This window comes from Mugil cephalus, chromosome 3 (assembly GCF_022458985.1).
Source record: "Mugil cephalus isolate CIBA_MC_2020 chromosome 3, CIBA_Mcephalus_1.1, whole genome shotgun sequence".
Classification (NCBI taxonomy): domain Eukaryota; kingdom Metazoa; phylum Chordata; class Actinopteri; order Mugiliformes; family Mugilidae; genus Mugil; species Mugil cephalus.
The window spans coordinates 13177145-13202554 of record NC_061772.1 but is presented as its reverse complement, the minus strand read 5'-3'; the positions used below and the strand labels follow the sequence as shown (position 1 = coordinate 13202554).

The window sequence follows — 25410 nt, the reverse complement described above, 5'->3', positions numbered from 1 at the left end:
GAACAGAAGAAGATAAGAGAAAAGAAAGAGGGAGGAAGCAGAACAAACCAATAAATGTTTGAAAAATAGTAATTCATTCCAGAGCAATAAATATTTTTTTAATAATAAAAATGTGCCTAATTTCTAAAGGTTAAAGTCATCAAAGTCAAGTGTGACGTGGTCGTTTATCTATTCAACACTGCGCTGGACCGTTTCCTTCATAAAAACATGCCCTCCAGCAGAGGAGAGCTTGCCCTCTTACCTTGGCTCTATACGAATGAGACCCTCCCTGGAAGTTGATGACACCATAGGCGTCAGTGGGGCTCTCCTCTGTGTGTTTTTCCACCGACCACTCCTCCAGCTCGGGCATGGACAGGCTGGGATTTTCACCCAGCTTCACGTCCGAGTACTTGGTGGCCAAGCTGGCTGTGAAGCCAGCATGCTGGCGCACCAGCCGGCCACAGCAGCACCTACAAGGTGGACGGAGCAGATTTTAAACATTAGTGAAATATAAGGTCTCTGCAAAGCTGATCACGTCACGGCAAGAATGTTAATAAAGGCCACATTAATCATTACTAGTGAGAATGAAGTTTTACTGCTTTCAGGTAGTCAAATGAGAGCTCAGATAAGACATAACTTTATTATCCCCTTTGTTACAGAGACTATCTAACCACATTTTGCTACAATCTGTTCGCAACAGTTGTCGTTCCCACTGATAACACTAACGGGCAACAGCTTCAAGTAACCTCTGAGATAAAGACAGAAGCCGACGCAGCGCTAATTTAACAAACTGAAACATCCAAAGCCAGAGTTTGATCAATAAATAAATAAATCTCACAGACAAAACTTTTATTTTAACCTCCACTGCGACAACAGACTTTAAATCTGAGGAGCCTCGTGCATCATGTGTTATTATTGGGACGGGCTAAGACTAAGATACACTGTTTAGTTTTGTCAGCTGCTCTAATTGCCTCAGAGGAGAATGTGCATCCTGACACACGAAGCTGGAAGTTAATCGTTTCCTGAGGACGGTTACTGTTCAGTGGAACTGCACTTGAAAAAGAATTTATCTCTGGGATAATTCTGGTATAAACTAACCAGTTTGCACGGATCCACTCTGAGGCTAATCTTGTCAGGTAACGGGGAGCGAGTGAGTGGAACAGTTACAAATACTTACCGGACTAGCTGCTGGCAAATCTGGCATCCTGGAAGGCATCTGGAAGGAGTTTCACACAAATGTGATCAGAGACTTAATCGAACATAAATGAATCTCAACATAAATGTGAGGTATGTTAACATAAAAGGAGTTTTTAATAGTAAAAGACAGCTCTCAGCAGACAAAGCTGTTTGAGGGCATTAAAGAAGGTTATCTGTCCGCTGGGCAGCCGGCCTGGTTACACTGGCCTTTAACCAAGAGTTATGAAACCTGCCAAGGGGACTCTCACTTTGGTCGCTGTCACATGCAGGCCTTTGGCCTAATGTTAAATGAGCCTAGGTTCACGAACACCTTCCAATCATCTAGTAACAGGAGCACGTACAGAAGTTAGCGGAGAAAAGCCAGTAGCAAATCATTGATGCAAAAGAAAACAGAGGGAAAACGCCTCCCAGGATCATTGTGAGTTTACGAGAAGAGAACAATGCATCCACCTTCGTGAAAATGTTACTAAAACAGAAATGGCTTAAGAGCGAAGGCTGCAGTTAAACAGTAAATAAATGCAGCTGAAAGAGACCAAATGACCAAGAAGTTAACAAATAAAATGTTCCCTGTTCTTTGTAACTGGATAAATGTCCATACCAGCGACTGCACCTTTCAGTGAACTATTTTGTAAGTGCTTCACGTGCACACAGTTTACAGTGTGAATGGGTGCCCCTCATGACAGGCCAGGAGTTGGCCTATATACGACTCTGACACTGCTTTGTAAGATTCCAGTAAATCTGCAGAAAACCCAGCGTTTCCCTCGTTTTATATTTAATATGTCAGTGGATAAAGAAACAAAGGACAGATAGAAACGAGCTTGCTTCAAAGAGACAAACTGTCCAAATGTGGAAGCTGCAAATTCCTAAAATGGAAGTTTGATAAAAATAAAGTCGCATCCTCAAAACTGGCAGAAAATGTGACGCACAGGTTCATCACTGGCCTTCCCTCTCACTTGCATGTGTAATTATAGTGACAGACATAAACATTAAAATGGACTCATTCAGAGGAGTGGTTAGGGTTTGGGCCTTCTTTAACACACAACCATGCAATTACACTGTTTCCATGGCTATCACCAGACTAAGCACATACCTGTGGGGGTCCTTTGACACTGGAAGTATGTACACACATTCCCTCTTGGTGAAAGTGCTTTCTATCCAGGGTTTCTGGGACTGTGAACAAAAAGAAATGAAGGCTTTATTATTCAAGATTCAAATCTTCTGTGAAATGCACGAGCAAAACAATGCTAGTATAGAAGAGAAAAACTGGAATATAAGGGAAAGGTTTGGGTTTTTCTTTGTAAATAATGAACAAATGTCCTTAAAACAGCACAGAAACAAAGGATTTTGTATAAAAAAACTAAAACACTATTTAAATTAAACATATAAAATCATACAAGCTTGAGTTCAGAAAACTGGCCACAGATTATCTACTGGTGCTAGAAACAGCAATAAAACACTCTTGTTCCAAAATCTAAGTTTTTCATAAAAAGGGTTTATGTTCCAGGAATTTTCAATTAACGACTCGTGCCTTATTGTTCAGCTCGGAGGGACCCGGGGGGCGATTAGCTCCATTAATCCCTCTCAGCACTGAGAGTGAAACCTGCACACACCATCAGCTGCTTAACACCGAAGCATTTCAGCAATTCCTGAAACTCTAACAATAGCATTACAGCCGTGATTTCTGCCCTGAATGACCTCGATTTCGGCACGTGATTTGAAAAGGTGATTTAGAAGAGCGCAGATGAACCCGGTCTGAATCATTACCAGGGTTCGATTCCGCCTACAGCAAATTCACTGAAACCTCTCAATAAACAGGTTATTCCCACCACCTGACCAGTGTCACCGAGCCACTGAGCGCGTACCTGGACGTCCTCCTCTTCATCTCTGTGTTTAAGGGCTTTGTACAGGAACATACCCGGGCTCCTTCATGCATCTCCCGGACAAAACCACAGTCACCACAGCCTCCCGTGAGCTCTGGACCGTCAACAACAACCGCTACTCGCTCTTGAAGATGTGCACGCAACATCCATGTAGGTCTCAAAGTCTACAGCGGCGCGGTTACCGTGCAGATCCGGCCCCGAGTTAAAAGCTGAGTGATCAGAGTCTCCAAACTCCGTCCACTGTTAATCTGTAAGAAGCCACTCGGGGGGCAGATGAATGTGTCTGAGACAAACTAGATATTATACTTAGGCTGGGGAGAAAGAGGCGAGGGAGGCGGGGGTGTGGGAGAGGATTACCGGATGGGCAAAGGCCTCAATGATATATATACCTGGTTGTCTACTGATGACACACCACCAACTGTGATACACAAAGGCTTTCCCAACGACTCGGGCCCCGCACTTTGAGAAGCCTCTTTTATTTTGAAGCTGCCTTCCCAGAGAACGGAGACACAACTTTAAATAAATACAATAAACAGTAAATAAAGTCATGTTGCTAATAAAGATAAGATCATGACAACCTTAATTACGACTTTAAATCTGAATAGTTTCCATTTTTTTAAATTATTTTCTGTGGGATATTTTTCGTTTAATTCATCAGTCAATAGTGGAGAGGCAGATAAGAAACTAGAGGAGACGGAGACATACATATTTATTCAGATAAAGTCTTAAATCTCAGAAAAGTTGGTCATTTTAAAATCTTTTCACACTGATAGAATATTCTGCTCAAATTTCACAACACAAGCTTATGGCAAAGTTACAATTTGCTGCAAACTGGGAAATTTTGTGATGAGTGATGTTTGTTGTTGGTGAAAATTATCATCTTGACACAGGGAATTATCGGCCCCTTTCTATATGTTTAGGTTGAACGTTGCCCCGGACCCTTAGTTAACCACAAAGTTCAGACCAAACCTTCAATTATGAGAACCACTTATTTAGAGGCGAAACAAAAAGTGAGTGGAGCTAAATGGTGGATAAGAATAACAAAATCCACACGCATAGCTCTGAAAACACAAACAAAGTGGTTCCACACATTAGAAAATGTCCTTCTGAAAGCATCTGTAGAGATTAAAACCAGCTTCCAGTCATTTTGAGTTAAGCTGCTCGGACCAGAACCGGCTCCAAGTTGACATTTAACGCAGCATCGACTATAATAATTCTGAAACTACTTCTTTAAGTTTCTGTCTTTAATATGAGCAATAGCTTTTTCAGACTCATATGACATCTTCAACAGATGTTTGTGTTAGTACAAAACGATACCTTATATTAACTTCTTCATACAACAAAATGTGAAGATCTGTATGAAGCAGGGAAACACATCTTATAATGTGAACTGGTAGTTGTGATATTGGTGAGATAATCCGCGGGTGCTCATGGGAATATAATTAAGGCTCGTTATACGCAGGAAGAGGAGCGGGCGGCTTCCCAGATGAAATATCCTCAACTTTAAGGCGACACGACTGACCTTTTGTTGACCTCCTGATTGGTGCTACCTTTTGTCAACATCCTACTTTACTGTTGCTAGGTTAGACAAACAATGCGAGTGTCCATTCCCACCTATAAATGTAGCACTGAAACTGAAATTATCACGATTCATCAAGGACACGAGCAGCTTATTATTACTACATGTGTGATTTCAGTGGAGGAAATAACATGCAAACTGAAAAGTGATGACAAGATCAGCAATTTTTTTTTCCAATGTCAACACGATTGCTAACATTAGCTATCTCACCTGCAGATTACCCAGGGTGAGCAAACTTTGTAGTTCAAGGTCCACACTGGGTTTTAAATTTGACAAGACAGGCCGGGCCACTAGCAGACTGGGAGTAAATTAACATACTTGCTTGTGAGTAGCGAGGTTAGACGCAGCTTTAGCAAAGGTCTGTAGTGTTTGGAGTGGGTCATGTTGTTGAATCAACCGAATCACATGGTATTAAGATCTGTTTACATGAAGCCGGGTTACACTGTAAATGATAAAGTATTTTATCATTTAGGTTTCCGTCTTAACTGAGTCGACATTTTCAGAGAGCGAAACCAGACATTTTTTAAACCAGCCTCCGGTCTTTTTTTTTTTTTTTGTGTGGAAACGATGATGTCATAGCCTCGCCATATTTCGGGGAGTAACCTCACAGCGCCACATAAGGCCTGGCATAAGTACTGCAGAGGTTTCAGTCGTTCTCAGTGGTTCTGTCTAGACGCTAATACCTTTAGGGGGCGCTTCAGAAGATGTTTCATAGATGAAGATAAAGGCAAAATGAATGGGGTTGTCAGCCAACTAATCAAAACACCAACATAGGGTCAATTGTGGCAGTGACCAATGGGTGATACTATTAATTGGTGCTTGATGCAGTCAGAGTGCCCCCAAATATCCACAGCTTTGGTCACTCCAACCTAAATGTACCAGCCAATAGTGGCCTTATAGTGTCAGGTGGATCCAGGTGGAGTAGTGGTGGCTAGTTTGGGGTCGGAAATATAGAAGAGGGTGACCTAGGCAACCAGATCCAATAGTTGGCTAAAAAACAACGGACGATGAAAGAATCACTTGATACCACTTGAGGAGTAGCTACGGCTTTAGCGGTGTTTTCTATGTCAGGACTACCTCACCTACTGAATGTGTGATCTTAAGTTTATCCTTTATTTTACGTAAAGTTCAGCTTGTAGAGTACCTAACAGTTGCACAATAGTGTTATCTCTGCTTTCTATATCTCCACAGCTGATGTTAACTCAGTCAGTGTCTGAAATCCCACTGACGGTGTTTGTTTACTTCCAGTACCTGCTGAACCAGTGACACATGACGGACACACCCGGCGAGTAAATGGAGGTCTCAGCGGTGTGGAAGAATTCCTTTCTGTCCTTTTGATCGAACGCAAACTCACAAAGTGTTAATGGGGAGATAAAGCAGGACTGTGCTCTGCTAACCTGTAACCATGGCACCTGAGAATGTCAGGCAACAAAAGACTTGAGCTTAAAGCCCCTGCCAAAAACACACTCTCCCACTTCCTCACTCGCCTCCTCCCTCCCTCTTCCTCTGAGCTCCAGGTTTTATGATTACCCTGTTCCTGTAGAAAATACCACCCTACACTTTATTCCGTCCCTGTGCTGGTTGGTGTGTTCATGGGAGTGAGTTGTGTTCCTGCAGAGACAGAAATCTGATCACGTTCTCTTCCGACTGTACCCCCAACAACCCACGAGAGCACGCTCTCTTAAGTGAGGAGCCGCGCCAACTGAGCTCTTCCTCCCCCTCCTTCTTTTCAACAATGTAATGAGGCTGGTTGGTCGACCCATCGCTCCTCTGGCCCTGCCTGACGTAATACGGGGAGAGATAACATCTGCCCTGGCAATTCTATTACCCATTAGAAAGACTGGAAGCAGTGGGGTCAGCGCTTTAGCGTGAGCTGCAGCCAAACATTAGAGTGGTTCTCAGGGAACCAGCACACACACACACACACAAAAAAAAATGCAGATTCTCTCGAACTTGATTAACCTGACTGTCACATAGCTCTGAGCATGTTTTTACAAATATATTTTACTACAGGAATTACAACTGCACCACTGGTGGACTGGTGGAGGGCTGTAAGCATGCACTGAGAACTGGGGCATCCTCCACGGTACACTGAGCTAAACCTCTTGGCGTGAGTTTTTCTTTCCATAACCTTAATTCCTTACCGCTGTTCTCGCTTCTCTGAATCGAGACGAATCAACGCGCCAATCCTTATCAGTGATATAAAATTTGAGAAAGGTCTACGGACGACAAATGAAGCCAGGAATCTGTCAAGTCCGTCAAGACCAAAGGCAAATCTTAAGTGATTTGAAACCAATTCAAAGTCAAGTCTTTCTTCTGACGGAGCAGGTGGGAAGTCAAGAAAAACGACATGCACACAAACACAAAAGGAAGCGGATTTTAACACATACCCTTCGAGGCTGTAGGCCGCGCAACATTCCTCCAAGACAAAGTATTATGCAAAAAGGCAAAACATCACATTCTTATGTAAGTGAGTGTCAACACAATTTGGCATTATCAACACTGAGACACACTTCTCAGATCTTATTTTGAGCAGGTGGGGCTCATAAAATCTTACACGTCTGCACCAAGTCAAACGTCTGTTTAGTCCCTGATTACAGGTGTTAAAATACAGCTTCACTTTTTTTTTTTGATAAGGTCAAAGTGGGATATCATGGATTGGTGCCATTAAATGAGGATATATCACACACTCTGAGACACATTAACTGAGACGGGCCTTATCAATTAGCAATGCTTGCCAGGTCTTAGCTGTCCCCAGACACGGGCCCATAAAACAACATTAAACGAGGGTAACAAGTTCATAGAAGGCTTCAGATAAGATTCCTGGTAGGCTACACACAGAAGCCCGTAGAGTCATGAGACCAAAGTGTGATGCTCTCCAGCTCTCGCACTCGTGCCCCGTGGGCAGAGCTCTGAAAGACCGCACCACATGGGCTCATGCAATCCTAGCATGCCACCCCGAGTCCCACCTCCGAGCAGATGTATAAACTAGTGCTGCAAAGCATGTGATGGCTTCTCTTCTTAACATATGGGGCTCTTAAGTGAGTCAGCAAAAACTAAGGTTCAAGCAGTCCATATTTAGGGGATAGGAGCAGGGACAGACCTGAGTTACTGAATGCAAAGTGTGATATAAAAGCAGAAACATGCATGTTTATGTTTGATTATTTTAAATGGCCTAACAGGAGGAACATAAGAAACATAATGAATACTAAGAATTAACAACGGGGTTTGTTCAGCAGCTCAGAGCGCACACATACTAACTAGCGATCATGAGCTACAGCTCTGCAGAGCGGGGGGTGACACAGTCAGCCGGTTACTATGAGGGAGGGCTCCATTCATAAAATCAATAAAGTGCAACCAGTGCATTTTTTTTCCAGAAAGTCCAAAGCAGGGCCATTGGAAAAACTTAATCAGTCAGCTTCAAATGGACTGGAGAGTGAGATAACAGACACACAGTCACAAATTAGTGTGGCGGAGTCTATTCTGGAGCAGAGCGAAGTGACGCAAGACCATTTTCTTCCAGCTCAGAGCACTGAAGCCCAAGCTGATGTCCAGTCAGACCACCCACCGTTACGTTAGAGACCGTTACGTCTGACTCCATCCTCGGCTGCGAAATAGATCAAATCACGCCGGCGACTCGATGAGCCAGCGTTGGTTCAAACTGCTGCGAGCAGCTAGAGTCGGACGGCTCAGAGAAGCAGCACAAGAGTGTCCCTCATCCAGAGGTAAGCCGGGGCATGTGATCGGCTCAGCCAGAGCTGTGGGAAATGAAAGGCAGGAGACGGGCTGCTGCTGCAGCGGGTCTAGAGTTTCATTGCATAAAATCAATACGTCCATACCACGGCACGTAACAGGAGATTAGATACCAGTGTTTTCTCAACTTACAGGCACATATGGAACATATTTAAACAACACCATCTGAGACGCACGTCAGTCGGACCTGACTTAAATCCAGCAATAAAATCTGGCGTTCTCTTATCTGACGGCAGCACACGAGCCCGCTGAAGTATCCAATATAATGTGGAGTGATATGGCAATATGAGGCATTCGAGTTGTGCCAGGCTGTCTCCTCCTTTAACATCTCAAGGCGTCTTAGGCCACCGAGTGCCACGGGCTGATCAAATGTAGGAGCACGCAGCTGGCTATGACTGAGATGAAGAATGGATGTCTGCACAAGACAGAAAGCGCCATCTGGTTTGCTGACTGCTAACCTAAACTAACCTCCTGCAGGCAGAATATATTTATTATCAGCAGAGATGCCATCACCCAGCTGAGCACTAACAACACTGTGGTGAAATGTGCGTCATGGCTGTGGCGACGCGCCATCACGTCCTTTCATTTTCTCAAAGTTCTGCTGAATGGGAGAAGACTAGACGGGAAATTCTACGAAAAGGGAGGAAAACAAGAGGAGGAGGTGGTAGTCACGAAGGACAGCAACTACTACTTACCAACAAGCAAACAAACAAACACTGATGTTGAGTTTCCAGCAGGCCTGGAAACACGTACCTCACCAAGCAGCTAAGAGGGGGGCAACACGACTTTTATTAACAGTCTGAGATAAGAAGTGCACGGTTGTCAGTGTCACCTAAACATGAGCGGAATAAGAAGCCGTGTGAAGAGACTTGGCAGCAGCTCAAGGAGACATTGACTCGTCCCCGGCAATGACAGCGTGTCTTCTCCGACATCTGGACGTAGAGTGTGCGAACCAGACCGTGCCAGCTGCTCTTCTGCCTGGCATCTGATATCAGTTTGCCAGATCAAACCCTGTCATTATGACAGACAGCGCAGCTACCACCAGCAACTAGCTTCTTTAGCTAGTTAGCCTAGCTCACCTAGCTTCTAGCGCTAGCGAGCTAACCCAACGCCCGTGCGATTTTAGTTTTTCTTTTTTCTTTTCCTTCTGTCTCCACGCGGTGTCACCGGGTACACTTGGGGACCACTGGTCCGGTGTTACAGGGTCAGAACCGAGCCACCGGACAGCCTTAAAACACAGCCGATACCAGCGGGACTGAGACTGGGTGCCTGACAGCCCGGAGGCAGCATGCATGGGGGGGGACCTGGCTCTCAAAGCCCCCCGATCAGCCACCGCCGTCCTCCGCGCCAATTTGAGCAGACTATAAACCCCACCACATCCACCCGGAGAGGCCCCACATACCATTCTCTTCACCGTTGAGAGTCAGGAAGAGCTCCGTCGTGGCTTCTATCCATCTATCGGCGGTGCTCTGTGTTAGCCTCGTAAGGAAAGCCCGTTGGACGTAAGAGAGATCCGCTTCGCCTGCAGCTCCAACGGAAGGTTGGTTTTTCATAATTGTGCGACTCCAGACTGACGCTGCGTGACGAGCCGGCTGACTCAGCCAGCTCACGGGTCACATGTCCGGGGCGGAGCGAGCCGGGCCACATGTGCTCTGTTGTTGTACTTCCTGGTGAACACAAACACGCTGCGATGGGTCGGACGGGACCGTGCAGTCAGTGGACGGGGACGCGTTGGCTTTCTGACCGTTTCACCTGCGCACCCGAGGGAACCGAGACCGGACGAAGAAGTTGTCCACAACGGGGGGCGATTTCTAGGCTCAGAGCTTTAGGGGTGCTCTAAGTTCAAACCACTGTGTCACAAAGCTATTATTTGATTTAAAGAAATTGCATTTAAATCAGAAGACTAGGGAGGAACAGTAAGTGCAAAACAAACTATAAGATATGAAAGTCAATAAAGATGGACAACATTAATCTATCCTTTTTTTTGTCTCTGCTTTTGGACTGGACAGACCCTGCAGACTCTTAGCAGGGTCCAGTATTGTGCTGATTTTAATAATAATAATAATGATACTTTTGACATATGAAGACTTACCTGTAGACTTTTACTCTTATTAACACCCAGGCATCACAGTTAGAAACCACCAGACAAGGGATTTTATTTTTATTTGAATGGACGTGGTGATGGTGACACCCTGCACACAACTCATACAAACCATCATAAATGTGATAGAGACACATGATTAGTGTTTGGAAGAAAGGGAGCTCTATACAGCTGCTTCTATTCCTTTACCCGTCCTGATGTAACATAAGTCATTTGGACAATGATAAGAAAATACAGATATATATATCAGCATAACTGCACAAAAGAGTGGAACGAGATTTTACAGAACTCACAAATTTTGTTCCTTTTTCGTGTCAACGTGTGCAGACTGACAGTAAATGAACCTTGACGAATCTAAACAGTATGTTACATAATGACTTCCACAAGCACTGACTGGAGGGACGGTTAGTAGTGGGTGGCCTGTCCTCAGGAAGATGAAGACGTACAGACGCCTTTCAATAGAGAGCAGTTGCTCCACTTTGCTTTCTTTTTGTTGTCGCATTCATTTTAGGAACTATCTAATACTATCTAGTCCACAGGTGTCAAACATGGACCCGCCAGAGGGTCCAATCTGGCCCGCGGGATGAATTTGCAAAGTGCAAAAATTACATTGAAGACATTAACTGCAAATTTTCCAATAAAAGTAACTACTTTTCCTACGTTTCACACAATTTTAGTAAGAGCTGTGGACATAACACAGCATTGAGACATACAGAAATTGCACTTCTTTTTCTTGAGAAACATGGTTGTTCATAAAAGATTTTGCAATAGTGCAGTTCATTAAATGTAAACACTTTCATAATGTACTTCTTTGTGCTAAAACAAAGGGAAACATTTGAAGTTGTCATTATTTGAAGGTCTGGCCCCCTTGAGATCATATTGTACTGTACGCGGCCCCTGAACTAACAAGAGTTTGACACCCCTGATCTAGTCCCTGGCTACCTCCCAAACACAAATTCTGCGAGTCAGTATATCATTTTCATTCCCAATCATTGGAAACGTATCATTTATCTAAAGCAACATTTTATTCCTAGGGGAAAAAAAATCCACATACAACATAATTAAATAGAAGTCCTTTTTTTTAATATAAGGCAATGAAAGAAATCACATCTTACAAACGGGTTACACAGAAACCCCAGTTATCAAAATGCATCTCGCTGCAGCTACGAGTAAATTAAACCCGACCCCCACTCTTCTCCAAACGAAACACTCAAGAAGCAGAATATTATAAAGTGCGTTCTCAATTTTTTGTACGCAATCATCACAAAAGGCAAAAGTCATTACAGTTTTCTGAAAATTAACCTAACATATCTCTCAGGCACTAAACAAGTGTTATAATTACATTTGTTCCACCTACACAGCATTTATTAACATCCCAACCGTTCAGGTCAATCAAATCAACCTGTTGTTTTAAGAATATTTTGATCAATAACAGGCAATCCCTTGCTTGGTAAGTGTAGTATTAAAATGTGATTTAAAAAAAAAAAAATAACAACAACAAGCATCCAGCAGTTGGGTTCTGGGTCAACACTGTAAGTCAGCATCTTTCACCGTCTACGGCGTGGACAGTTCTTCCCTCTAAAGAGAGAGGAAAGACAACATTAGTCATTCAGGTTCAAGTTGTGATTCACTGGACAGCAGACGGAGAGAGAAAGACGGTCACTTAGATGAGATTTTAATTTGCAATGCATACCGCATATGCAACGTCCTACAAATACACCACCAAAGAAATAACACATCCCAAAATCCATGCCACAGCTTTCCCACATTTAAGTAACTGCAAGCAACAGCATGTAGAGGACAACATGGACATGTTGGTAGCTAAATGAGGGGTGGAGGGGTAAGAGTATTAATTCCTGTTGATTGCAAAAGATGGATGAGTGCAGAGAGTGGATACTGATAAAACAAACTGCAAACAAAAGAAACAAAGAGAAGAAGGTAATGCTATTCCAGGGCCACGCCTTTAAGACAAGTCCACTAGTGGCTGCTAAACTTCTCAGACACATTAAGATTGTTTTCACTCGACAGGAGACACCTGGTGGTCAATTAATGCAAAACACTGTACCGTCTAAACTTTGACTCCACAAGTCATTTGCATTTTAAAGTCGTTTTTGTCTTGAGATATCACGCTGACCCTGGAAATCAGGAGTTAAAACGCTAAAAGTAAAAGAAATTGGCATAAAAGAAGCTGTAATTGACGATAAGGCACTGCAGTAAGCAACATCAATGATAGGAGAGATGCAGGGGAGGCAGTCTAGAGGGAAGCAAACCTGGTAGCAAAGGTTCCCGTGATGAGTCCAAGACCTGGTGAAAATGAAGCTAGGTCAGAATCAAAACTCTTTCCTGGTCTTTTTCATCTCTCTCTTTCTCTGTCTCTCTCACAAACACACACACGCCCTAAAAATCCTTCACTCACTTTAAGGCCAGTTGGGTCAATAAACCTGCAGGGAACTCTAGTCTCTGATGTATTCAAGATCTCTTTTAGCTTTTGCATTACAATCACATTATGATTACCTGATTACCACCAGTGTAAATTTAAAGTCAGAACAAGTTAGTTTTGCTTCTGTACCAACAATGGCCGTTAACTGTCACTGACTGGGAATTACATGAGAGCAATATGAGAATTTAAGGGACGGTATGAAAAGCAACTACGTTTGTATTAATAAAACACTGATCTTTTGAGGGTCTGTATTTGATCTGACCTGATGCACAACTAAATTAATAAATAAATGAGCTGAGACACTTTTAATATGCTTCTCTTGGAATTCTCACTCGTTGTGAAATATCACATCATGTCTGGCTCATTGTAGGTGGCATCAAACAACAGTAATGACTGGGTGTAATTCACTCGATGCCAGAGCAGATGTCAGACTTAAATGGACACTCAGTTCTTCAAAGGAAGCCTGTGTACTAGAATAGATTAGGTCATAATCCCACATGAGGGTAATGACAATGTACTGATGCTGCCGTGTTTATTCAGTGTTTCCAGTTACAGAACTGAGTGATTAAAATAAAGGTCACAGGGAGATTAAAACATAACGCAGGGCGCCGGAATAAAGCACTTGACGCTAACTAATGTTAGAGAAAACTCACAGTCGTAACGGAGTTTCATGTCATGAGGGAATGGGAAACTGCCTCAAGGAATGATACTTTCTATTTGGAAGAGCCTCGAGTGTCGGGTAGACTCTCAGTCTTGTCTCAATTTATTTGCATGACAAGGCACCGGCTGACATCAGCTATGTAGCTGGAAGAGGGAAGGTTTGTAACTCGGTGGTTTACAACGACTGTAAACCAAGAAGAACTTGTTCAGCAGAAATTCTACAAGCGAAAAGCCAGTTTTGTTGCCAGGACTGCAAAGAATCTGGGGCAGACATATAGATAGACATTTGTCACAGCAGATATTTTGGTCCATCCTAGTATGGAGAACACAGGTGTATTAATCACGGCTGGATTCCACTTAGCAGGACTTTCCTGCTTCTGTGCGTCAGAGTTTACATTCATGATATAGGGGGATGCTTAACAGAACCAAGCCGTCATTAACACACCTGTGCCTTCCCCACTATGACGAGCAGAAATATCTGGCACGAAAAACCTCTATTGGGACCGGAAATGGCTTTTTGTTGTGCTGCACAAAGTTGCTTATTTTACATTGTTACGCACAAGCAGCGTGCAACGGAAGCATGTTAGCTTTTCTTCATATTAGTAAGGCAAATATTTACAATGCCATTCTAGTGTCTAGGTGTGGCCATCATACATCTTGGAGTATACCTCACTCTATTGCATCTGTAACTGTAGTTTAAGGAACCGCTGCTGACAATCACACATCACTCATGCACGAGGAAAGCAGATGCAATTTAATCTGACTGAAAGCACTCGTTTAATCGCAGCTCTCAACCAAACCGTCTCTGCCCCTCTCACCTCGTACGTGGTTCCTGCCCAGAAGGTCCTCATCTCTCCCCTGCACGCTGCCAACACGGCAGAGGTGATCAGGGTGAAGGGCACTAGGTAGAGCAGGGCGGGCTGGCCCATCCCCGACAGCAGCATCACAGCAAATGTCAGTATCATTCCCACATAGCTGCAGAAAGAGAACGGACAAAAGGACACAGAAAAGAGTCAACTAAGCTCGTCCTCAGAAACAGACGAAAAAGACAGACACACACACAACAGACAAGACGACAGACAGACACACAGACGACAGAGACACAAGACACAGACACACAGAAGACACACAGACAGACACACAGACGCAGACAGCACAGAAGACTAAAACGAAGCAGACACACAGACACACAGACAGTCAGACACACAGAAAGACAGACAGACACACAGACAGACAGACACACAGACAGACAGTCAGACACACAGACAGACAGACAGACACACAGAGCACAGCATTCATTTGAGGTCCGTCAGCAGAGGATTCAGTTTGGGGGAAACAAACAGAGACACCTAGTGGTCATCAAAATGACAGCAGTTCACTAAACAGCTATTTAAGGACACATTTATTTATTAGTTAACATATAATAATAGTAATATAAATTAGTAAACTTTCAGCTGGTTGTACAGTGACTGAGAGATGAGGTACCTATGCAGGAGCTGACGAAGTAGATCCTCTTGGGACTGTTGACCCAAACATCAAACCTGCTGCAGTACGCCACCAGGAGACCTACATGGCCAATGACGATGCAGAAAGTCTCGCATTAGATCACAAACGTCAGCCTTTTGCTTTTATATTAAACATCTGACACAACCTTCCAGTTACAAAGGCAACCGGAACTGAGCAGATAAAGATGACATGAAACCAGGAAGCAGAGTGACACTTTAACCTCACCTGGGATGATGATATCTCCGTAACCCAGAATAGAGAACTGCATCACACACAGGTTCTGAGCCCAGGCAGAGAACCGCGGGACACGCATCACCACAGGCAGCTGAGAAAACAAAACATTTCACATATTTAAAAGGAGAACGTGCGGCCGCACTGATATTATTGGCGCTGTATAAAACCAAACACAGTGGCTACACTACTACTCTGTAATTTATAAAATACCATCTAAATGTGTGTATGGTGTGTGGACAATTCTGCTTGAGTGAATCTGCAAATCCCACCAGTTATTATCACTGCGTTAGTAAACACTGGCACTGCTGTTGCTGTGTAAGTGCTAGTCGAAGATGTGTTACTGGGATTCCTTAGCTACAGACTGGAGGGTCAGGGGTTAACACATACTGCTTGTTACCTAAAGTAACATCCCACACAAATTCCGATAAGCAAACTATTCAAACTGTCACATAATAACCTGCTAAAGACTGTCCTGTTGTCTGTACACAGGTGTGTCTTTACACAATATAATTCCTCAGAGAGATGCCAAGAAAATACAGGAATAGAACTGTTGGCGAAACTGGTTCAGCTTCACTACTGCTGCAGGCATGTCAGCAAAATGGAAACCCTTTCATGTTCACGTTGACACAGATAGAATATGGATACCAACATATGTCAGTAAATATGTAAAGCCAAAATTCAACAACATTTTACAGTGATGAAAGAAAAACTAAAACAGATGCAGCCTGAGCAAAGCTTCTGCCTTTAAATGCAAGTGACTCATGAGCAGCAGCCGTCACATGTCCCTCAGAAAGGGAAGGGAAAGGCCTATAGTTAGTACATACCGTAAGTGACTTGTTTTCACATACGAGCTACGGTGATCTCATTCCAGTTGAGGCAGACAGCTGCCACTGGTTCTGGTTTTTCCTACTCATCTTTGACATGTGCAAGGTTGTAAAATGTCTTTCAGAGCGTCAACATCATTTGATGTTTTTTAAATCCATGTTGAAGGTCTTAGAGGTTGATTTAAGTGTCGGTTCATGTTTTAACTAGTGTAGTTTCCTTTTAGCATAATCACCAAGTGACTTGTGTGTAAATTGTGTTCTTGTTGTATGGATTTTCTGTCAGTAACTTTATGTTGTGGATGCACGGCTGCCTGTTCTTGGTCAGGTCTCTCTTGAAAGAGATTTAAATAAAGGCTAAATAAAAATAACGAAGGTGGAAATGTTGAGCAGCAGTCTAAGGTCTTTACCATACCATGTAAAGATATGCTATATGTAAATTAAGATAGGTAAATTAAGGTAAATTAAGACAGAAAGAGAAAATTGAATTGAAAAGAATTTAAATGATTTTGTTATTGAAATGAACTGAAAACTGAATTGAACTGAAATAAATACAATTTAAAGTAAATATAATGAAACTGATTTAGCTGTTTATGTAATCTGAATTGAAATGAAGTGGCATTATGTCTTTGTTTTTTGATTATTAGTGAAGTAAGGCATTTCTATCATCAGTTTAAATTCACCAAATATTAAACATACGGGCAGATCTGAGATCTGAGACATGTGTGTCTGTATGAAACGTATATAAAAATAATGAAAGGAAGTACCCCATGCAAAAGCTTTCACTTTCATCACATAATTATCGGGAAGCAGAAGCACGTTTTCTCTGACACCATCCCTCCCTACCTCAGGTTGCAGCACTAACAGAAATGCAGTGGATGGGTAACAAGTCAAGTCTTACTTTCTCAGTGGGAGCCTGGGGTTCAGCGGGGATCTCCACCATGTTACCTTGTGTCTACGACAGAGCCCACCCAAACCCAGCGCACAGTTAGTCAATCAGTCTATTGTTCCTCTCAAACAACAAGCAGAGCATCTCAGCCAGGATGTTAATGAAGCCTGTACAAGCTGGACAGGGAATTCCACCAAGCTCAGCGTTTAGCTTGTGACTAGTTTGTGGCTTTGGTGAGAAGACCACTGCAGATTTAAGATCCTAGACATTAATAGTATTAGTATCATCTGACAGTGATGTTCATCAAAATAAGCCAAAGTAAAACAAATTAATTATTTATTTTTTTTTTTAACAACATCTTATCTGTAAAATACACAAAAGCAGTGAAAACAAATGAGCATGAAATTTGTTGTTTTAGCAAAAGCCTAAAACACAATTTGGTGGAGTTCCCTTTGGTGGGGGTAGACACAAAGTGAGATTACCTTCTCTCCGGAGGCATCCGGGCCCAAGGCAACCTGCACCATGATGCTGACTCCATTCTGTTGACAGAGACACAAAGCGTTGATATGTAGCCTTACAAATCACAGACACACAGTTGTGTGTACATCTCTTTGCAAATTTCATCTCACTTACTTCAAAATATGAGCCGACAAAGGATTAAACACAAGATGTTTATGGTTGAAAAAACAATTACAGTTCCTCCTTAAATACACACACCACCTGTCCAGAACAGACATCCTGGTGCAACTAAAATAAATATGTACATACCTTGGTGAAGAAAGGAGTGATGAAAACAAAGAAGACGTCATACACAAGCAGGAGGGTCAGCAGTATCACGCAGATCTACGAGACAGTGGGAAGGCAAGAAAAATCACAAACTGCACCGAAAATAATAACACGATACCACTTTATCAGAATGACGGAAAAAAACAGAAAGGTTTGTCTTGTTGGCCACAGAGCAGCGTGTGACGTGCTAATGGCAGAGGACAACAAATGCTCCAAGAAATGTAACAATTACAATACAAATCTTAGTTATTAGGGGAAGGAGAGGGGAGATTCTCAGGGGAGAGGGCAGACCTTGAAATTGGACAGTGAAATGGTCTTCATGAAGTTGAGGCAGAAGGCGATGCCAAGGAGGTCCTGCAGGATCCAGATCCACCTGCAAGAACGTAAAATCTCTTCAATCTGTCATTTATATCCAACATCTGACTACAGCAGCAGCTACTCCACTGCTTAAAAAACACAGTAGCTGTTAAACATATTCATACACTGTAAAAGTTTAAAGTATGTGTTAATTGTATTTAAATTCTCACACATTTACTCTGTATTTTAAATAATTTACTTGAGCTTGAAGAAGAAAAGAAATCACTAACATCTGAATTCACCCACCAGATGTGTTTACTCAGTTATACTATATCCAACAGTGGTAAAACTGAGTTCCAGATCATTTTAACCGAAGGCATTTTCTCCTTTATCACTGAACCACCTGACAGTACCTGTCTTCATTTCTGTACACTCCCCAGATCACAGCAATGGTGATGCACACGGCGGCCAGCACAATAGACCTCACGGAGAAGTTCCAATTTCGGACAGAAAAACTGGGGAAAGAGACAGACACGGAAAGTTAAACAAAGTCTACTTGATGGTCAAACAAAGTCTACGGACCTGTCATAGTGACATAGCACCTTCTCACTTTGACCACTATACATTCATGAAGACACCAGGTAAAGTGGTAAAATATTTATACATATATCATCTATATCATACAATACACCAGGAATCTGTGTAAATAGTAGTTCCTATAAATGAACCGTACCCAACTCAGAACCAAACTGTAACCAGTAAATAACATTAAATATTAACCCTCAGGCAACGTTAGGGACATTTTTGTCCATTTGGGCAAAATTTTCTTCTTCATTTGGAAGCCATTTTGGCTGTGTTAGTGCATATGGCACGTTTTTTTGTAACAAAGTCTATCTCTACACAAATTCTGAACCCCCTCATAACAAATAAAAAACGTCCACGTCCAAAAACTGATGTAAAAACTTAATGGATTAATATTTTTTCCTTTTTATTCTGCATAAATCTCTTGAGCACCTTGAGCACGTTACAAAACACTTTACATGTCATGTTTGAATGCCAGTTTGATTACTTGAAGTCACAGCCCAATAAGCTCAATAATGAAGGAAATAGCATTTTATTCACAGGCTCTATAATGGGGAAGTGGCTCATTTCAGTGTTGAGTAATAAAAATGACAGATTTGGCCATTTTTCTCAAAAATAATAATAATCGGAATATTGCAGAATTAATGATTTTTTTGCGTCACGGCTGAGAAAAAGTCAATGGGACATTTTTGTCCACCAATGTTACAAGAGGGTAGTTCATTTTAAATATGATGTTACAAAAAAAACTAATGACGCAATCAAGTCAGTATTTTAGATAATCTTGGTCATACCCAAGACTGATCTGAAAAAAATGCCGCAGCTAATTTTTCTTTTTTTCTTTTTCTCGTAAAAACAACAGTGATTTCAAGTTGACAAACTGGCATCTAAAAGGTTAAAATTACTCAAAATGATTGGATGTTTGGTAATTTTGAAAAGTGCTGAAGTGGTTTAAGAGACATACGGAGGGAAAAAAAAGCAGAAAAAAATATGAATCCATTTAGTTTTTATAGCGGTTTTTGGACATGGACGTTTTTGTCCACTAAGGTTACAAGAGGGCAGTAAATCAAAAGGATGCCTGAGGGTTAAAGTTTGATATTTACTGTCTTGTTGCACAGCTGGTGCTGACACACACACACACACACACACACACACACACACACACACACACACACACACACACACACACACACACACAGGCGGAAATGGTTTTCTCTGAGCTCCTGATTTTTATAATGCAGTCGCTACGCCTTCAAAGCATCTTCAAGTATCTTTTCGTTTAATGTTTCACCAACACTGATGGAATATTTTGTGTACTTTTGCAGATGCATATATAAACCTTTTATTTATTTTTCTTAAAGAGTGACGCTCATACCTCAAAGTGCCACAACCCATTTTGTCCATCACTGCATCCAGACAGCTGAACAACGCAGACGCAGACGCAAGGCAGAATATGGCAATAATGACGTAAACTGAAAAAAATAAAATAAAATCACATCAACAAAACGCCAGACAAGGTCACAAATTGAACTGAGCTGATTTTTCTGACTCCTCACCAAGGATGTTGTAGAAAAAGTACATGAGGACAAGCATCCCACACATCATGGCAACAAAGATGACCACTTTGAGAGGGGAGTAGAGGGAAAGCTCTCCGCTGTCTGCTTTGCTTTCTCCACCTCCTCTACCTGCAGTACCACTGTTCAACCGGTCCCTGCCACAAACACAAAAACATTTTCATTACGTTGGTGCACTTTTGCAACCTATTGCACTTAAATATAGAAAGTCATGAAAAAGAAGAATAAGACTAAACATCCACAGTATGGCTGTTGATGTGAGCTGAGAGAAAGTGGTGCATAGTAGCATCTGCTCATGCAGCGCCATCTACGTTCAACACAGCTACACATGGTGCGTTATCCTGCTGAAAGTGGTCAACACAAGATAAATACACTGCGGTCATAAAGGGATAAACGGCAACAATACTGTGGTAGACTGTTTAAACAACAGTCATAAGGTACTATGAGGCCCACAGCATGCCAAGAAAAAACCCAGCACCTTTACACCGTGGCTTCAAGTTGCATCAAATACTGGTTCTACGATCTGAATGTCAGTTTTTTTGTCCCTGTGAATTGTAGCCTCAGGTTTTGGTTCTTAGCTGTGAGGAGTGGCACCCAGTTGGGTCTCCTGCTGCAGCAGTCAGTCTCGTTTTTGGAGATGCTTTTCTGCATACCTCAGGTGTAACCGCTGTTATTTGAGTTACTGGTGCCTTTCTATCAGCCTGAACCAGTCCAGCCAATCTCCTCTGAGCTTTCTTTCTACACACGGTTGTATGTGGAAAATCCCAGTAGATCAGAGTTTTCTGAAACACTAAGACCAGCGTGTCTAGCACCAACAACCACGCCATGCTCAAAGTTATTTAAATGACCTTTCTTCTTCATTCTGATGTTGGTTTTGAATCACCTTGCCCACATCTACGTGTCTAGATGCTCTTAGTTACTGCTACGTGTCACTGATTAGACATTTCTTCCCAGGCAGTTGACCGTGTGCACCTAATAATGTAACCAGTGACATCATCTGGGTAGTCTGTGCATATGAAATAAAACGATTTTTTTTCTGGTGTCTGTTTCAATCGAATCTCTTGATATGCAACAGCAAAACTTTACTTTTCGCACGCCCCGCTCCAGAGGCCCCCCAGGACGACGGTGACCATGGCAATCAGCAGGATGACGGCAATGCTCGGGTCAATCTTTGCGTAAGGCGGAGCGTACAGTTTCACCTGCATCTCTTCGCCAAACACCTGTGGGTGCACAAGAGTCGACAATTTAAAGGCCGACCTCACATCTAGTCGGATCTTCTTTATCATATCGACTTTTGAAATGAAACGAGATGGATTAGCAGCAGAACAAAATGTGAAAATTCTGACCTGCTGTGCTTCCAGGAAGTCCCTGTGCCTCATGAGGGCCAGAGGAATCTTTACCTTTGCATACTCTGAGGCATTGGCAGAAGGAGTTACCTGAAGAGACAGGAAGTTTAAAAGAGATTTTTATCAATACATTTGGTTAGACAGAAACACATCTGGCGAGATGGCAAACAGACTGATGACAGGAAAGATAAATAAGTGCATTCAGATGGAAACCCCCAACATTAATGTGTCACTTCCTTATTTCACTTCTGTGGGTAGATCTTACATGTTGCATATGTGCCCTCATGATGGCTGAGCCATTTAAAACACATGAAAACATAAACGTCCAAATACAGAAGGAAGTACTTACCATTACTTGGTCGCTGGCAATGAGCAAAGTTGTAGCACCGAGGCTCTGAGCAACAAGAGCTTTCTGGCTGAAATTACAGTCGCCTCTCAACACCACCACCGCCTTTCCTTTTACCACATCTGGACTGACCCCTGAGGCGTTACACAGCACAGTGGAGGTCAGGTTCACCAGTGGGTACTGCGTCTGGAAACGTGAAGAAACCATCAGATTGAGCAAATAGCCGAGCCTGATCTGCTGCATTTTGTTTCATATCTGCCATTAACCAAAACCAAATGTTAAAAAACGTGACCAAAACTTGTCTGCTGCTGCTGCCATGAAGAACTTTATTAAACTGTGATTTCTATTGTAGACTTTTATAATGTGGTCAAAGCAGGATTATGATTTGATGAGAGTGTGAATGTTAATGTTAAGTCACATACAACTATTTATAAAAATATTTAAGTTTGTTAACTGGTCATTTATTTTGTTAAAACCACCTAACACTAAGCGTTTTCTGTGGTAAGAACGAATACACTTTTACTTTCTCTTGTGTTATTTATTTTGCATAATGAAGGCAATTCTACTGTATTAAATAAAATGAAAATCTTTAAGGAATAGCTTTCTTACACTGTATAACTATTTATTACTATCTGCTTTTTGGATTGATTGTTAAGTTTAATGTGGTGATTACAGTTTGACAGTGCATATGTGAACCAGGAGAATACGAGTAAGAAATAAAAGAATAAAAATACAAAATATCAAATGACCGAGGGGCAAAGAAAAAACCTGATTGTGATGTTCCTTATTTTCTGATCCTAACAATATGACACAACACAATAGTGGCTAAGAAGGAATCACAACTTACTGCATTATCAAGAGTTTCTGAAAGAGGAGTCCAGGACTGATTGTAAACGATGCAGTAATCACGATCAGTACTATCACCGGAGATGTGTAAGATCGCTTCTTGGCAATGTATCTGTTGGGAAAGAAATATTATTATTTTATGGTCCACACAAAGAAAATACCTTAATCCAGGCCAGTTTTGTAAAAATAAAACACCTGGCTCAGATAAACACACTGACTGCAGGAGCGTAGAGCAGAGCGCAGCACATTGTATCTGGGGTCCGAACGACTGTTCATGGTCACACTCCGGCCACTGGATTTACATGCTTACTCAAAAGTACATACCATTCACTCTACAGTGAAATATAACGGATTCACCTCTATCAATAAACACACTACAGGAGGGTTGTAACAAGTATCAAATGAAACAATAATTCAGCTAACCAGGAGATAACACCCTTCACCCTTAACTCACATCCTTCAAGGGACAATAAAGAGGCAATAAACCACTGCTCAGCTCTAGCATGTAACGATCTGAAATGGAATAACAAACCAGCAGGAACTGTGTCTTACTTACATCAAGTAAAAACATGTACCATTGCTCCATGAAAGTTATGGTATTCAGCATGTTTTTGTCTTCTCTTCTCTTTTTTTTTCTTTATAAAAAACACAGACTAAACTGTGTTTTCATTTTGAAGGCTGTGGTTTGCAGTACCACTGTGTTGTGTCGTGTTGTACTGACACGTGTTTCTGTTACGTCGACACAAGTACACTAAATAAATAACAGAAACACTTTAGTGTTTAATTCAATCCAACAAATTGAATAACACCACAAAGACAATGGTACGGCTGAACTATCACAGTATTACAATGCATTCGACTAATGTTTTGGCAAGTACAAGCGTCTGACAATCCCGTCCGTCCTCATTCTTGAGGTGAACACGTTGCTACTTCCCTTTCTATAAATCTGAGATTGAAAACACACTTTTTGGATCACTTTAAAGATTGGATAACCTGTCAAATTTAACATATGTAAACATTAAGTTTGGTTTTCGAGTTTCAAGTTTGGAAGACAAAAAAATAAAAAAAAAATATTATTTTGGCATCTCTATATTTAAGGCATATCTAAATGAGATAATACTATAAAAAAAAAGATATATAAATGTCGTAAAACGAAGAAATGCCTATGTCTTTATGGATATTTAAGTACTTTTATGTACATTCCTATAAATAAATAAATCATCGCCACTTCCTTGTTGGTGCAGTGAGACAACGAGGAAAGTCCCTTCACCAAGACAGCGTGTCTGAACGTAGACCCTAGTGGACCAATGTCCTTTACACGGGAGACCCTAAAAGACCAAAGAGTTGTATAAACCTTCGTGTCATCTACTTTACTGATTTCCTGTCGTTATGAGCCGAGAGCAGCATATAAACAGGTTGACGGTAAACAGCCCTTAGCTCGCCCACAGCAGCCGCCACGGTCTCGGTGTTTACCGGACAACACATGGAGGGTTTAACCCACACATTAGCTCCGTGAACTGACTACACACTTACAGTTTAGTTTAGACGGTTAACACAAGTCACGGACGGTTTTTGTTTTTGTTTTTTTCGACGCTAAATGAAGCTACCGGGCCCGTCAGTTGGTTGTTAATGTCGTCCTTTGACTTACCTGAGACACCAAGAAAACGACGGAGAAAAGGACGATTCTGAGAGCTCCGTCCATGTTGGTTACATTGGCTTCTCGACACTAGTCTTTAAACTCCTACTGTACTTCTTTATGACGCGGAGGCACTTTTTTTTCTCTATGAGCTAGGTTACTTGTATCTTCATGGCTACTGTTTAGCTGCCTGCTACTTCCTGTATGTCACATGACGCGCTGACCCACTGGTTTCTGTTTCACCTCGCAGCGTCGCATCGTCAACAGATGAAGACGCGTATAATTTAGCGTACAAGAATAATAAAGGTGGCTTTTGAAAGATCTGTTCTGGTTCTTTTACACATGTTAAAGCAATAATGTATATATAAAACTCCAGTAGAAATGGACAATTAGCTATGTTATTTTCGTTACAGCAGCTCCTACTCAAAGTGTTTTAAGAACAATGTAGGCAATAACAATAGCATCAATCTAATCTATAATAACACTGGATACGGTTATAAATTGGGGTTATTGTATATGGTGAGTCCAAAGTCCAATATTATACAGGGAAATATGCACAAGTATATGAAAATAAGATAACAAGTACAATAGAAAATGACTTATTGTGCAATATCAGCATAGATATGGTTATAAATATGGGTTATGCACACTCAGAGAGAGAAGTTGTGCAGGTTAATGGCCACAGGCTGGAATGACTTCCTGTGGCGCACTGTAGTGCATTGTGGTGTAATCAGTCTGGAGCTGAAAGAACTCCTGTGTCTGACCAGCATAAACACTTAACTGCCTTAATTGCTGTGGTACGGATTCAACAAGGTGCTGGAGTTATTTCTCTGACATGGTAGAGAAACTGACATGATAACATCACGTGGTTGCTTCAGAGTTGTTTATCTCTCTCCACCACGTCTCAAAGGTCCTCTACTGAGATGAGATCTGGTCACTGTGCAGGTCATTTGAGTTCAGC

At 42.0% G+C, this 25410-nt stretch overlaps 2 protein-coding genes across 9 annotated transcripts in view; both read right to left on the bottom strand.

Moving 5' to 3' along the window:
* Window positions 1-10337, bottom strand: part of trpm7 (transient receptor potential cation channel, subfamily M, member 7) — a 34881-nt gene extending 24544 nt beyond the window's left edge. Inside the window, exons 1-4 of one of the 7 annotated variants that reach the window (XM_047580150.1) lie at window positions 9791-10337; window positions 2267-2346; window positions 1157-1195; window positions 242-449 (exon numbers count right to left, since the gene is read on the bottom strand). In XM_047580150.1, the coding sequence (XP_047436106.1) occupies window positions 242-449; window positions 1157-1195; window positions 2267-2346; window positions 9791-9793 (330 nt within the window). In that variant the 5' untranslated portion in view covers window positions 9794-10337. Of the gene's footprint in view, window positions 1-241; window positions 450-1156; window positions 1196-2266; window positions 2347-3038; window positions 3252-9790 lie in introns of those variants that run through there. The other 6 variants (XM_047580152.1, XM_047580151.1, XM_047580148.1 and 3 more) reach the window with 6 other exon arrangements.
* A 1213-nt stretch (window positions 10338-11550) lies between these two features.
* On the bottom strand, window positions 11551-24666 carry zgc:123258 (uncharacterized protein LOC641502 homolog). 2 transcript variants are annotated; one of them, XM_047581059.1, is made up of 18 exons: window positions 24462-24666; window positions 22815-22925; window positions 21971-22153; window positions 21622-21711; window positions 21362-21495; window positions 20258-20412; window positions 20077-20173; window positions 18536-18637; window positions 18117-18198; window positions 17808-17882; window positions 17522-17578; window positions 17052-17105; window positions 15321-15420; window positions 15075-15155; window positions 14608-14611; window positions 14408-14564; window positions 12760-12793; window positions 11551-12067 (listed from the first exon to the last, which is right to left on the bottom strand). In XM_047581059.1, the coding sequence occupies exons 1-18, from the start codon at window positions 24513-24515 to the stop codon at window positions 12027-12029; spliced, it is 1611 nt and encodes a 536-aa protein (XP_047437015.1). In that variant the 5' UTR covers window positions 24516-24666; the 3' UTR covers window positions 11551-12026. The 2 variants fall into 2 exon arrangements, with proteins under 2 accessions (XP_047437015.1, XP_047437014.1); XM_047581058.1 differs by lacking the exons at window positions 11551-12067; window positions 12760-12793; window positions 14408-14564; window positions 14608-14611; window positions 17052-17105 and having other exon boundaries at window positions 14994-15155; window positions 24462-24665.
* Between the last annotated feature and the right edge of the window lie 744 nt (window positions 24667-25410).